General features: G+C 36.9%; 1 protein-coding gene across 1 annotated transcript in view; it reads left to right on the top strand.

Annotated features, from left to right (window-relative positions):
* MORC1 (MORC family CW-type zinc finger 1) overlaps positions 1-16,258 on the top strand; it is a 172,369-nt gene that overhangs the window by 41,544 nt on the left and 114,567 nt on the right. The window contains exon 9 of the mRNA XM_032406239.1: positions 2,337-2,462. Coding sequence (XP_032262130.1) covers positions 2,337-2,462 — 126 coding nt within the window. The remainder of the gene's footprint in view (positions 1-2,336; positions 2,463-16,258) is intronic.

Genomic DNA, 16,258 nt, shown 5'->3' with positions numbered 1-16,258 from the left:
AGCCATAAGTACAACTCTATGCTAAGTCCCATGAGCCCTTCCAGTGAACTTCCTAGCATAGAGGAGGTGAGGATCACCAACACACCTGCTGTGACTGTTTACCTATAGATATTTATTGGATGAGGACAAGAATTGAGCTATCAAATTGTAGAAGTACCAGTTTCCTTATTTTGTTTTTGTATATATATTTTTATTTATTTATTTATTTATTTATTTATTTATTTATTTATTTATTTATTTTTTAAAGATTTTATTTATTTATTTGACAGAGAGAGACACAGCGAGAGAGGGAACACAAGCAGGGGGAATGGGAGAGGGAGAAGCAGGCTTCCCATGGAGCAAGGAGCCCGATGCGGGGCTCGACCCCAGGACCCTGGGATCACGACCTGAGCCGAAGGCAGACGCTTAACGACTGAGCCACCCAGGCGCCCCTGTATATATATTTTTAAAATCCAAACTCTTCTAACCCAGTTTGATCTCTCATCATTATTTCTCAAATTCTCAAACTTGGCTCTGAGTTACTTTTGACTTTTACTTTCAAATGACAAAAATGTGTTAGCTCTTAGGAGAGTCAAAGAAAGCTACTGGCTCTAAGGGCAATTTTTTTTTTTTAAAGATTTTATTTATTTATTTGACAGAGAGACAGCGAGAGAGGGAACACAAGCAGGGGGAGTGGGAGAGGGAGAAGCAGGCTTCCCGCCAAGCAGGGAGCCTGATGCGGGACTCGATCCCAGGACCCTGGGATCATGACCTGAGCCGAAGGCAGACGCTTAACAACTGAACCACCCAGGCACCCCAGTCTAAGGGCAATTTTTAATCAACAGATCCAGAAAGGATTTGAAGTCCTTGGAATATTTATAGTGTCCCCAGGTGACTTTGTTTTTTTTTCCTTTTTCTTTTAACAGGTGGGGATTTACTTGATTGTGCAACTTCTGGTGTACTCACAGTCAGCTCCAGTATTATGATGCTACACCGTAATGCAGATAGCCTCTCTGGCCATGTTAAAGATGCATTAGTATTTACAGAATAATATCCATGCACCAGATACTTTTCTATATCTTTTATTGGGAAATTCTACTAAGTCTTACTTGAAAAGAATTACTTTTTAAACAATTAAAAGAAATCCTGAAGGAACTTATGGCCAACCAGGAGATCCTTGGATTTCTTTCTTTCTTTCTTTCTTTTTTTTTAAGATTTTTATTTATTTATTTGACAGAGACAGAGAGAGACACAGTGAGAGAGGGAACACAAGCAGGGGGAGTGGGAGAGGGAGAAGCAGGCTTCCCGCTGAGCAGGGAGCCCGATGCCGGGTCCATCCCAGGACCCTGGGATCATGACCTGAGCGAAAGGCAGACGCTTAATGACTGAGCCACGCAGGCGCCCAAATTCCTTGGATTTCTTACAGGCTTTATCTTCAATTGGGTAAATTCCTTGGAGCTCTGCCCTCTCTCATGAAGTAACTGGCAGTGGTCTGCGACTCGGTTGAGCTGTCCCCCCTTAGACAGGCTTTCTGTTTCCTTTCCATCATCTTTGTCTCCCTTTGGACTGGGGTAGGACTGTCAACATGGTGGGTGTAGGGCTCCCTGCTTTCTATTTGACCTTCATAGAAGCCTTTTCTGGGGCTCAGTAGGTAAAGAATGCTATTTCCTCAGCGTAGCTGGGCTTGTTATTGATCTTTATTTCTCGTCTAATTGGAGAGGATTTACAGTTCATAAATGGACTCTAATATCGAAGGTCCCTGGAGTTAGTATATGGCACCGCTGTGACTTCCCAGCAACGTGCACTTTTACAAGAGTAGTTTTCTCTGTAAGGCTCTTGACGCTCTGCCTGCTCCCACTTTATTGCCTTTCTGTCCTTCATTTTTCTCCTTTATCCTCTCACTTGTCAGGTTGTCAGACTTCTCCCCTCAGTTGGCCATAAATACTTAATACTTAACTGCATTTACAGAATGAAGTTTTATATTTATTGTTCATAATTTCTAATGCAAATGAAACATTTTTATTGTATTTCTCTGTTTACAGTAACTTCATGGGAATGTTTCTTATTGATGGGGGCCTAGATTTTTGTTGTTGTTGTTATGTTTGAGCAGGGGGATAGTTTTATTTGTTTGACTTGGTTTTGCCCTTCTGATCCAATAGCTTTAATGGGAAGTGGATTTTCTATTGCTGGTGTAAGTCTACTTAGCATCAGTTGCCAACAAAAATTCAGTTCTAATCAAAGGGTAGGTGATTTATGTAGCCCTTTGTATTTAAAGGCCTGCTTAATGAGGTATGTGAGTGTTGCAAGATTTGCTGGTGCATCCTCTACAGTGTGCCCTTTGATATTTTCTATTCTAGTTTTCCAGAGAGATGGTCATTCAGAGCCTACACGTCTGTTCTGTATTTTGAACCTTGGATGAGAATATTCATTCAGGCCAAAAGAGTTAAAACAAAACACCTATGTTATTGCCTCTACAGACCCAGGTAACTCACCTTCTTTCAGTTAACTTCATAGAGTTTTTATTTATAAAATCAATATGCCCCTCTCCCTCAAATTGTCAAAATGATTTGATAGTAAGAATCTTTTTACAATTTGATAGTAAGGTTTTTACTATTGTAAATAAAATTCAGACTGCTTCTGAAAGGTTTGCTGAAGAGTAATCATGTGTAACAAATATTTGGCCATAATAGCAACACACTGCCGTGAACACTCTGAAGTTAAAGAATCATTCCAAGGAGGAATTCATTTTTCACTCCACTGAATCTTAGGTGCTTTGATTGCGATAAGTTCCATTAAACAAATCACAATTCTGGGGCACCTGGGTGGCTCAGTCATTAGGCGTCTGCCTTTGGCTCAGGTCATGATCCCAGGGTCCTGGGATCGAGCCCTGCATCAGGCTCCCTGCTCCGCAGGAAACCTGCTTCTCTCTCTCCCACTTCCCCTGCTTGTGTTCCCTCTCTCGCTGTCTCTTCCTCTGTCAAATAAATAAATAAAATCTTAAAACAAACAAACAAAAATCACAATTCACTTATGTGTTCTGTTTACACAAGATATTTGAACTATTAAATCATACATATATGTGTAGTTTATTTTATGTGTAGAATGAACATATTTACAAACACAAATTTGGTTCACTTATATTTTAGCATGAAATTTTTTATTATACCATAATAAGTCTAGTGAACATACATAACCACATATAGTTATAAATTTTTCTTGTGATGAGAACTTTTAAGATCTACTCTCATAGCAACTTTCAAATATGTAATACAGTATTGTTAACTGTGCTGTACATTACATACCCATGACTTAATTATTTTATAACCGGAAGTTTGTACCAGCATAAACTTTTTTTAAGCTGACATTTGCATATTATAAAATTCATCTTGCCCAACTATACATGCAATGAGACCAGTCTTTGTGTGTGTGTGTGTGTGTGTGTGTTGTTTCTGGATTGTAATTCATTTACTCACCAAAACATTCATCAGAGTCTTCTATGAGTCCTAAGATTGTGCTAGGTTCAAAGCATAAAAAAGATAAGATTAGTTTTGGTTTTGAGGAGCTTAATATCTACTGAGAGAAACATTTAATGCTTGTATGCTGTCTATATATACGCCTTTTTGCATGCATTGTTGTGTTTGACTTTTGCAGTGACACTGTGGGTCATGTTTAATTATCACCATTTCAGAGATAAGGAAATGTCACAACTGGACAAGAGTTCAAATATTCTGGCTTCAGATTCTTTACCAATTCACATTCACTGCTCCTTCCCCTATACCACACTAACTTTTTATAATAGACCTACATTTGTTATGTTGTCTTTTTTTCATGAAAAAGTAGTAGCTTTCCTGGGGCCTTGCAATCACTCATATCAATATTAATATTAAAGTTATAGATCTCTTTATCATATGCCCTGAATAAGTCTAGTTATCATCTGTCACCATACAAAGTTATTACAATATTTTGACTGTATTCCCTATGGTATACATTACATGCTCATGACTTATTTATTTTATAACTGGAAACTTGTCCCTCTTAATCCCGGTCACCTGTTTTGCCTGCCCCCAACCTGTCCCTTCTCTGGTCATCAACATTTTGTTTATTGTATCAGTGACTCTGTTTCTGTTTTCTCTTGTTCATTTGTTTTTTAGATTTCACATATAAATGAAATTACATGGTTTTTGTCTTTCTTTGTCTGACTTACTTTACTTAGCCTAATACCCTGTAGGTCCATCCATGTTTTTACAAATGGCAAGATTTCATTCTTTTTTTATGGCTGAATAATATTCCATTTGTGTGTGTGTGTGTGTGTGTATGTGTGTGTGTAGGTATATGCGTACATACACATATGCACATACACACCCCCCACATCTGTTTTATCCTTTCATCTGTTGATGGACACAGGTTGCTTCCATATCTTGGCTGTTGTAAATAATGCTACAGTGAACACAGGGGTGCATATATCTCTTTGAAATGGTGTTTTTGTTTTCTTCAGATAAATACCCAGAAGAGGAATTGCTCAGTTGTATGGTATTCTTTCTTAATTTTTTTTTTAAAGACTTTATTTATTTGACAGAGAGACACAGTGAGAGAGGGAACACAAGCAGGCGGAGTGGGAGAGGGAGAAGCAGGCTCCCTGCTGAGCAGAGAGCCCGATGCGGGACTCGATCCCAGGACTCTGGGATCATGATCTGAGCCGAAGGCAGACGCTTAATGACTGAGCCACCCAGGCGCCCCTCTTTCTTAAATTTTTTGAGGAACCTCCATACTGTTTTGCACAGTGGCTGTACCATTTTACATTCCCACCAACAGTGTACAAGGGTTCTTTTTCTCCACATCTTTGCCAATACTCATTATTTTTTGTCTTTTTGATGGTAGCCAGTTTGACAGGTGTGAGGTGATATCTCATTGTGGTTTTTATTTTCATTTCACTGGTGAGTAGTGATATTGAACATCTTTTCTTGTGTTTCTTGGCCATCTGTATGTCTTCTTTGGAAAATTGTCTATTAAAGTGCTTCACCCATTTTCAAATCAGGTTATTTTTTTGTTTTGTTTTGTTTTTTGATACTAAGTTGTATAAGTTCTTTACATATTTTGGATATTAACTTGTTATTCATTGTTTGATTTGCAAATACCTTTTCCCATTCAGTAGGTTGCCTTTTCATTTTCTTCATGGCTTCCTTAGCTGTACAAAAACTTTTTAGTTTGATATAAACCCATTTATTAATTTTAGCTTTTGTTGTCCTTGCTTGTTGAGACTGTTCTAAAATAATATTGCTAATACCAATGCCAAAGAGCTTACCATCTATGTTTTCTTCTAGGAGTTTCATGGTTTCAGGTTTTAGGGTCAAGTCTTTAATCCATTTTGAATTTATGTTTGTATACGGTATAAGATGGTGATCCAGTTTGTTCTTTCACATGTAGCTGTCCAGTTTTCCCAACACCATTTATGAAGAGATTGTATTTTCCCCATTGTATGTTCTTGCCTCCTTTATCATAGATTAATTGACCATATATGTATGAGTTTATTTCTGGGCTCTCTATTCCTTTCCATTGATCTGTGTGTCTGTTTTCATACCAGAACCATACTATTCTGATTATTATAGCTTTGCAGTATATTTGAAATCTGGAAGCATGACCTCCAGCTTGGTTTTTTCCCCTCAAAATTGCTTTGGCTATTTGGGGTGGTTCCATTCAAATTTTAGGATTCTTTGTTCTAGTTTTGTGAAAAATGTCATTGGTATTTTTATTTTGATGAGGATTACATTGAATGTGTAGATTGCTTTGTGTGGTATGAACATTTTAATGATATTAATTCTTCCAGTCTATGACATTGAGATATCTTTCCATTTATTTTTGTCTTCTCCAGTTTCTTTCATCAGTGCCTTATTGGTTAAATTTATTTCTGGGTATTTTATTCTTTTTGGTGCAGTTGTAAATGGAATTGTTTGCTTAATTTCTCTTTCTGATAGCTCATTATTAGCATATAGTAATGCAGCCAACTTCTTTGTTTAATTAATTAATTTTAGACTGTTGTATTAGTTTCAGGTGTACAGTATAGCAATTCAACACTTCCATACATCACCCAGTGCTCATCACAAGAAGTGCACTCCTTAATCCCCATCATGTATTTAACCCAACTGCCCCCCTACCCTGGTAACCATCAGTTCTCTATGGTTAAGAGTCTATTTCTTTGTTTCTCTCTCTTTCTCTGTCTCTCTTTCCCTCTTTTTCCCTTTGAAACACAGCCAATTTCTGTATGTTAATTTTGTATCTTGAGGCTTTACCGAATTCATATATTAGTTCTAATAGTCTTTTGGTGATCTCTTTACGTTTTTTTATATGTAGTATGTTATTTGTAAATAGTGACAGTTTTACTTTTTTCTCTCTAATATGGATGTCTTTATTTCTTTTCCTTGCCTAATTGCTGTGGCTAGGACTTCCAGTACTATGTTAAATAAAAGTGGTGGTGAGAGTGGGCATCTTTGTCTTGTTCCTAATCTTACAGGGAAAGATGTTACCTTTTCACCATTAACTATGATGTTGCCTGTGGGTTTGTCCTATTTTTATGTTGAGGCATGTTTCTTCCCACTTTGTTGAGAATTTTTATTGTAAATAGATGTTGAATTTTGCCAGATGCTTTTTTCTGTACCTATTGAGGTGATCATCTGATTTTTATCCTTTGTTTTATTAACATGGTGTATTACATTAATTGAATTGTGGATATTGAACCATCCTTGCATCCCTGGCATAAATCCCACTTGATCATGGTATATGATCCTTTGATGTATTTTTGAATTTGGTTTGCTGATATTTTGTTGAGGACTTTTGCATCTATGTTCAACAGCGATATACTGGCCTGCAATTTTCTTTTTTGGTGGTGTTTTTTTGTCTGGTTTTGGTATCAGAGTAATACTGGCCTCACAAAATGAGTTTGGAAGCATTCCTTCCTTTTCAATTTCTTGGAATAATTTGAGAAAGATAGGTACTAACTCTAAATGTTTGGTAGAATTCACCTGTGAAGCTGTCTGGTCCTGGACTTTTGTTTTTTAGAGTTTTAAAATTATTGATTTAATTTCATTACTTGTAATCTGTTCAGATTTTCTGTTCTTTATGATTCAGTCTGGAAGTCTGTGGGTTTCTAGAAATTTATTTTTACTAGGTTTTCCAATTTATTGGCATATAATTGTGTGTTGTAGTCTCTTCTGATCCTTTGTATTTCTGTTGTATCAGTGATAACTTCTCAATTTTCATTTCTGATTTTATTTATTTGGGTCCTCTTTCTCTCCCTTTTCCTCTCTCTCTTTTTGACGTCTGGCTAGAGGTTGATTTTGTTTATCTTTTCAAAAAAACTTTTTAGTTTAATTTATCTTTTCCATTGTTTTTTTAAATCTCTATTTCAGTTATTTCCACCCTGATCTTCATTATTTCCTTCCTTACACTAACTTGGGTTTCATTTGTTCTTCTTTTTCTAGTTACGTTAGGTGTATAGTTGGATTGTTTATTTGGGATTTTTTTGTTTCTTGAGGTAGTCCTGTATCACTGTGAACTTCCCCCTTACAACTACATATGGTGCATTCCATAGATTTTGTCGAGTTGAGTTTTCATTTTTTTTTGTCCTAAGGTATTTTAAAACTTCCTCTCTGATTTCTTCATTGACCCATATTTTTGTGTGTTTTCTTTTTGTAATTAATTTCTGGTTAATACCCTTGTGATCAGAAAAGATGCTTGATATAATTTGAGTCTTCTTGAATTTATTGAGACTTGTTTTGTGGCCTAAAATGTGATCAGTCCTGGAGAATGTTCTATGTGCAGTTGAAAAGAATGTGTATTCTTCTCTTTGGGATGAGATGTTCTTTGTATATTATTAAGTCCATCTGGTCTAATACGTCATTTAAGACCAATGTTTACTAACTGATTTTCTGTATGATGATTTATCCATCGATGTAAGTGGGGTATTAAAGTCTTCTATTATTACTGTATTGCTGTCAATTTCTCCCTTCTATTAATATTTGCTTTTATATATTTAGGTGCAGCTGTGTTGGGTGTTTAAATATTTACGAATGTTATATCCTCTTCTTAGGTTGACCCCCTTTATTACTATGTAATGACCTTCCTTGTCTTGTGTTACAGCCTTTGTTTAAAAGTCTATTTTTCTGACATGAGTATTGTAGTCCCGTTTTCTTTTTGTTTCCATTTGCATGGTATATCTTTTACCATCCCTTCACTTTCAGTTTGTATCTGTCTTTTGGTCTGAAATGAGTCTCTTGTAGGCAGCATTTAGATGTTTTTGTTTGTTTGTTTGTTTTTTGTTTTATCTTTTCAGTCACTCTGTCTTTTGATTGGAGCATTTAGTCCATTAACATTTAAAGCGATTATTGATAGGTATGTACTTATTGCCATTTTATTAGTTGTTTTCTGGTTATTTTTGTAATTCTTCTCTGTTCTTTCCTCCTTCTCTTGCTCTCTTTCCTTGTGGTTTGATGATTTTCTTTAGTGTTACGTTTTGGTTCCTTTATCTTTATTTTTTATGTCTCTATTGCAGGTTTTATGGTTACCATAAGCCATATATATATATGTGTATATATATATATATATTGGTTTATATACGTAGCTATTTCAAGATGATGGTCACTTCAATTTGAATGCATTCTATAAGCACTTCATTTCTACCCGCCTCCCATGTTTTGTTTTGATAGCATATTTTATACCTTTTTATTTTGTGTATCCCCTTAACGACTTTTTATTTTGTGTATCCCCTTAACTACTTCTTGTAGTTATAGTTGATTTTACTATTTTTGTCTTTTAACCATCATACTGTTTTTTTAAAGTGGCTAATCCACTGCCTTACTATATATTTGCCTTTACCAATGAGATTTTTTTCTTACATATATTTCCTTATTTCAAGTTATGGTCTTTTCTTTTTACACTTAAGGAAAACCCTTTAACATTTCTTGTAAGGCCAGTTTAATGGTGATGAACTCTTAATTTTCTTGCCTGAGAAACACTTTGTCTCTCCTTCAATTATGAATTATAACCTTGCCAGGTAGAGTGTTCTTGGTTGTAGGTTTTTTCCTTTTAGCACTTTAAATATATCCTGCCACTCTCTTCTGGCATGCGAAGTTTCTCCTGAAAAATCAGCTGATAGCCTTATGGGATGTCCCTTGTATGTGACTGTTTTTCTTTTGTGGCCTTTAATATTCTCTCTTTGTCTTTAAATTTTGCCATTTTAGTTATCTGTCTTGCTGTGAATTGCTTTGGGTTCATCTTGCAAGGGACTCTCTGTGCTTTCTTCCCCAGGTTATGGAAGTTTTCAGCCATTATTTTTTCAAATAATTTTCTGCTCCTTTCTCTTTTCCTTCTGGGCCTCCTATAATGTGAATGTTAGTACACTTGATATTGTCCCAGAGGTTTTTAAAATTATCCTCATTTTTAAAAATTCTTTTTTCTTTTTGCTGTTCTGATTGGGTGGTTTCTACTATTTTGTCTTTCAGTTTGTTGATCCATTCTTCTGTATCATTTAGTCTGCTGTTGACTTCCCTTTAGTGTATTTTTTCATTGCAGTTATTATATTCTTCAACTCCAATTGGTTCTTTCTTATATTTTCTTATATTTCTTATATTTTCCAACTCTTTGTTGAAATTCCCACTGTGTTTCTCTTGAGTTCAGTGAGGATCTTTATGACCATTACTTTGAATTCTTGATCAGATAAATTACTTATCTCTGTTTTATTAGAGTTTTTTTCCTGGAGTTTTATCTTGTTCTTTCATTTGGAATGTACTCCTTTGTCTCCTCATTTTGTTTGACTTTCTGTGTTTATTTCTATGAATTATATGGAACAGCTACCTCTCCAGGTTTTGAAGTAGTGGCCTTGTGTAGGTGTGGCTTTGAAAGGCCAGCTGGAAGGCTGTGGGCTGGGGTGTGCCATGCCAGGGCTGCCTTGGCAGGGTGGTTGGATCAGGCAAAGGCTGGGCAGGTCCCAGAGCATGTTGGAGCTGCCTTGGGGCCCATGGCTGAAGCTGAAGCTGGTATGGGCCAGGGGCGTGGGACACACACCCTAGTAGGCTGACTAGAGTACCTGAACCCTGTTTCTATTTGTGCTATCCAGGTGGAGGGGTGCTCATCCAGGTACCTATGACCTTGGAGAGGTACCAGGAGTTTCCACCCATTTGGTAGATGCTCTAAGGTTTGTAAACGGATTTCCTTCACTTTTAGTCTTGTTGCCCTTTAAACTGTTCTTTTTTCACTGTGCCACAGGGTGAGTGAGTCTGTGCACTGGCCTCTCAGTGATATCCCTCCCTGCTGCCGGTTGCCACATGGGGGGGTGGGATTCCCATTGTTACTGTCTCTCTTTCTCTAACCTTTGTCTATGGTCCCTCTAGTGTTTGTTGTGCAGAAGCTGTTTCAGTCAGCTGTCAGTTCTTCTTCAGGAGAAATTGCTTTATATATAGGTATAGATTCAGTGTATCCATGGGAGGAGGTGATCAGGGTCTTCCTACACTACCATCTTGGACTGTCTCCCTGCTTTACTTTTGATTTCTGATTATACTGCAGATCATAGTTGAAAAGTGAAGTATATCATGCCCGAGACTTTCTTTATAAATCTTCTACTTGTTTCCCAGTTCATATCAAAGTGATGCGTCCTTTCCATCAGTCTTATTCTTCTGGAAAGTACCAAGGGTCTCCTGGATCAATCAATATAGCTGATCTTTTCAAATTAAATTATTTCTCTCCTAGTAAGTTTGGGTAAAAAATGGTTTAAGCCAAAGGAAAATGTGGATTTGTCTCTATTTTCTCAGGGAATCATAGTAAATTGAATTTCATCTACCTAAATTACTGGTATTGAGTGATAGCTCTTTCCTACTCTAGTATGTTTGTTATTCACCTTTCAAAGTGATATTCTCAGTATATGTTACTAGGAAGTAGAGATAGTATAAATGCTTATTTTGTTCCGTAAAAGATATTTAAGGAGGCCAGCACCTTTGCCAAATTTCCTTTGGGATTCTGATAAACTGTCAAATCTGATATTTGATATTTACGGTGTGGACAGATTTAATCCTTTATAGCTTTATCTTTTAGGCTTACCTGTCTCTCTGCCAAATTTACTTGCATATAACGTCCCTCACAGGTTCTCTGGAGGCAGAATTTTTGTGTAAGAAATTATACAGTTCCTCCATGTTATCTCATCCCTAGTGGGTTAACCCTTTCTTTCCTTTCCTTTCCTTTCCTTTTCCCTTTTTCCTTTCCTTTCTTTCCTGAAAGGCATTATAGCTCGCATGGCTGCATCAGAACAAATTGGAGCTGGAGCTGGAAATGACCCTATTTGATCAAAGTAGGGGCATGTAAAGTTATTAAAAATTGATTAAATACTTTGTCCACTTTGGTCACTCAGGCTCTAATAAACTTCTAGAAATGAACACTGAAGTATTATTTATAAGAATACATGGCTATACTTTGTGGTTAGTCATTTTCTGTATTTTTATAGCAAACAGAAAAAAGAATATTGGGTTTTATTCTTGTGGGTAAAATTACAGTTGCTTTAGCTACTTTTATCCCAGGATCTCTAACAAGTTCAGAAGAGGACTAGATAGGAATTTTTGGTGTCATATCATTGGTTTCCTTCCTTGATCATATTCTGTTCAATATTTTTTATCAGTAACTTGGATAAAAAACAAACATGTTTGAATTCATAGTAGACCCTGAACTAAGAGGAATATCTTCCATTAGGCATAACAGAAACAAGATATGAAAGAGTTGAAGATAAATGTGGTATAACTAATGTACAGACCTGAGTTTAGGCTTAAAAAATCTATCGTATAAGCATGGACTTAAAAGTGATTTATATGGAAAAAAATAAAAAGCATAGATGTCTTAATTGACCACAAGCTTAGGATAAGCTGATAGTGAGAGCTGATAAAAATGTTTATGGAACTTAGCAGAACAAGATGGTGATAGTACTGATAAACCATATCCTGCTTACACCATGTCTGGAGGGCCATGTTCAGATGGGGATGCTTTGGGAGGGACATGGATTTACTAGCTCACAGGAAATGAACTACTTGGTAGGGGGTCATTGATAGAATTGACCATCATTTTATGGAGGAGAGAAGGGCCTGAATGAAAATGTGTTAGCCTTATCATGTGATAGCTGGAACTCCAGAGGGCAGAACTTGGGTGGCTAGATAGAAGTTGAAGACAGAGCTAGTCTAGCTCAGCATGATGACCATGTTGGATTGTTTTTGCAAGGAAAAGACACAGATTACCTTTTTCCATTGGTGTTTAGTATAAGGATATTCAGAGAAGTCAAGTGAACAGAGCCATGACACCTGCCTCACTGCCACCTTTGACTCAGTGCTTCCAGGAGAAGTGTTCTGGAGAAAAGAAATAGCAGCCCAGTGTTGCTCTGGATACAGCCAGGCTCTCCTCAGCTCTGTCTGCTGGTTGTACCTAGCACTTGCTTCTCTAAGAGTAGGTTTTCTGCCATCAAATTCAAAACTTCCCTATTGGACAGAGTTTGGGAACAGGACATACCAGTTGCTCATGTAACTTCCTGTGGTGAAACACCAATCAGTCTGGTCTAGCTAGGAGAAGATTTAATACCCAGAATGCTAATCTAGTGTGTCCAGGACACCAAGTTTAGTTTCTTCAGACACACATGGCACGAGGTATAGCAACTCAGAGAGGGCCATTGAGTGTGGCATGAGATTAATAAAATTCATGCTCTTTAACAGTGGAAGGTAATCCCACCCAAGATGAGGACAGATTTGCCCCTGGAAGAGTCTAGATTATAGAAGAAATGATTACTTTCGGAAGAACTTTAGCTAGGTGATTTCTCAGGTCTTTTTCAACTTAAAGGTTTTGTAAATCTGTATTTCTTGAAGTCTTAAATATTGTTTATTTGTATAATACAGACAATATATGGCCATGTTACTTGATTTTAGGCAGCAAACAGTACTGATTTTCTTTGGCTTTGAATTCTTCAGCTTTAGTAGAGAGATAGCTCTCAGATTTATACAGGCATTATTATCTCTGCACATTAGGTCTAAAGACAGTTGTAAAATGGTCACTTCTGAAAGCTCTTTAAGGGAGACAGAGCTAAAGTGTCTGAAGATCTTCATTCTTCATTAAAACTGTTTTGCCATAGACCCATAACACTGAAAGGAGCCCAAACAACATGGAATTGGAGTCATCCTGAGCTTTCATAGGAGCAGCATGGTTCTTTCTAAATTATTCAGGGACACTAAGTTTATGGTTTGTTGTTGACTACTCTGCAATACTATGCTTGTTGGATGGTCTTTCAATTTTGGGGGGATGCGTCCTACCCCCTCACATCCCACCCACCTAAATAGACTAATAATACTTTAAAAGTATCTCTTTTGCAAATTGTGCATCTTATGTGTCCCTTCATGAATTTGTATAATCGTAATTATTTAATCTTTTGGTATATGGTAGTAGTTGCAAACAAAATTTGGATCAGCCAAACCTGGATCTGAGTTTTGATTTTGTCATTTACTATTTGTGGACCTTTGGCAATGGCTTAAGCCTGGCTCTTCCCCACTGTGCACTGGGAATTCCTCTGCCACTTAGGGTTGTGGTGAGGATTGAAATAAAAATAGGTTTTGTTTTAAACATGAAAATACTCAGTGCAGTTCTCGACATATTCGCAAATAAACATTAAACATTAGTTGTTGCTGTACAAATGAATAATGACAAGTGGATGGAATGACAACCCTATGCAAGGCAATGTCGTAGGCATTTGGGATTCAGCACAAGCAACAACAGAAAATTCCTGTCCTCATAAAGCTTACATTCTAGTGGAGAAAAAACAATAGGCAAACAATAAATAAAAAATGAATAAAATAGTGGGTAATTCTAAGTTCTACAAAAAGAAACAACGTAGGTCAGAAAATAAAGAGCTAGAGGGGAGGTGTCGGATAACTGTCCTAGATAGGAAATCAAGGAAAGGGGTTAGTTCTAAGTAAGTAACCTTTGAGCAGAGAGCTGAATAAACTGAGAGAGTGAATGTGTTATCTACCCTTGTATAACATATCACCCCCCAATTTAGTGGCTTATTATTAAAAGTAACCATTAGTTATTCCTCAGTTTCTATAGGTCAGTAATTGGAGAGTAGTTCTGTTGGGTGCTTTAATCTTGGGATCCCTCATGAAGTTGCTGAGACATTTTGGCTGGGGTTCCTGAAGGCTTGAGGGGAACTAGAGGATACACTTCCAAGGTGGCTGACTCACATGGCTGGCAGGTTGGTTCCTCTTTAAAGGGGCCACTGCACAGGGCTTCCTGAGTGTTTTCATGGCAAAGGGACAGGCTTCTACCAGAGTGAGTAATTCAAGAGAACAAAGTAGAAACTGCCATCTTTTAGAACCTAGCTTCAAAAGTCACATACCATCACTTCTGCCATGTTCTTTTGGTCACACTGGCCAGCCTGGATTCAGTGTGGGAGGGCACTACACAAAGGCATGAATACTGGGGGGTAATTGCTTAGAGGTCGTCTTGGAGGGTGGATGCCACGGTGAGTCATGCAAGAACTTTATGGGAAGATGTCTCCAGGAAGAGAGGAGAGTGTAAAGGTAGGGTAAGGAGGCAAGTATAGCTAGAGCACGGTGATGGGGAAGAGAAGAGGTAGATGGGGGCAGATCCTGTCGGGCCTTGAGCAGCATGGCAAGAAGTGGTTGCATTGAGAATGTAAAGAGTTTTGAGAAAAAAGCAGCATTACTTGATCTATGTTTTAAAAAGGTTATTCTGGCTGCTGAGTGGAGAATTGATTTTATGGGACAAGAAAGGAGGAAGGGAGTTGACGTAGGCTACCATTCCTGTATTCCAGGTAAGAAATGACTGTGGCCTGACCTGGAGTGGTAGTGGTGGAGTCATGAGGAGTGAGTGTTCAGATTATAGATACGCTGTAAAGACAGAGCCAGCAAGAATTGCTGATGGATTGGATGTGGAGTGGAGAGGAAATGAGGAGTCATGGATGACTTCTAAGTTTTTTTCCTGAGCAGAATCTTAAGAATGATAGGGAAGATGCTGGGTAGGGGGGAAGAGGGATGGTGGATGGGGTTCTGTCTACCCATTGTGGACGTACTAAGTTTGAGTGGTCCATTTGACATCCAGGTCTAGCTATCAACATTATACTGGCCAGAAAATTTTTGATCATACCTCATTACATGTTTTGATGAATAATTAAGGACTATAACTATTTTATAGTATGACTAAACCAGATAAACTCACATAATTTTTAAAACAGGGAATAAATAGGATCGTGAATACTGCAACATAGTTAACCATGGGCTAATATTTTCTGCATTTTGTAAAAGTTAGGAACTGTAGTTTTCTTGTAGTCTGTTTTACCAACTCAGAAACTTAAAATGCTATATTTTGTATTAGCCAAAATGTCTTTCACAAATTTTGTACATGTGAATATTAATGCTAATAAAAGTTCTAATTTATGCTGGTGGTTATGATTGAAATAGTCACTCAGAATGCTTTATTATGCTATACTCTATACATCTGCAACATAAAACCTTAAAAATTAGTCTGTGTTTTCATATTTTTATTTCTTTTGAGGGGGTGGAGTACTATTTTGCTCTTAAAGGTGTGAAATTAATAAAAATTCAAATACAGTTAGATTATTGGGGAAAAAAATCAAATGACTAAAATCCCCCTTTGCCAGTTTTCATTCACTCTGTGCTCTAGCAATCCATAATCTCCCCAAATGGGAACCTCTGCTAGAAGTTTAGTAAATACTCTCCCAGATTGTCTTACATGCGTTTACATACATACATGCGTGTGTGCACAAACACATTTATACATAGAATTCTTTTTTAAAACATAAAATTCATATGCAGCTTGCTCTTTTCACTTAAAAATTATCTCTTGGAGACCTTTCTCTGTCATTTTTTAAATGTATTATATAGTACTCTATGGCTTATTTAACTTTACTGTATATATTTAAGATTTTTAGAGTTTTGATTGTTACAGCGCTAAACTGGACATGATTGGGCATCATTGGTCAGATGTATATTTATGCTAATATGCCATTATTTCTATGGAACAGACTACAGAAGTAAATTTCTGAATTAGAAGATAGGTACACCATTAATTTTGATGGGTGCACCATTAATTTGCCCTCCAAAAAGAAGACCCAATTTATTCTTTTTTTTTAATTTTTATTTTATTATGTTATGTTAATCATCATACATCATTAGTTTTTGATGTAGTGTTCCATGATTCATTGTTTGCATATAACACCCACTGCTCTATTCAA

Source organism: Phoca vitulina, unplaced genomic scaffold, assembly GCF_004348235.1.
Source record: "Phoca vitulina isolate PV1807 unplaced genomic scaffold, GSC_HSeal_1.0 scaffold8, whole genome shotgun sequence".
Lineage (NCBI taxonomy): Eukaryota > Metazoa > Chordata > Mammalia > Carnivora > Phocidae > Phoca > Phoca vitulina.
Note: the sequence above shows the minus strand (reverse complement) of the source record. Positions and strands in the feature narration are given on the sequence as shown.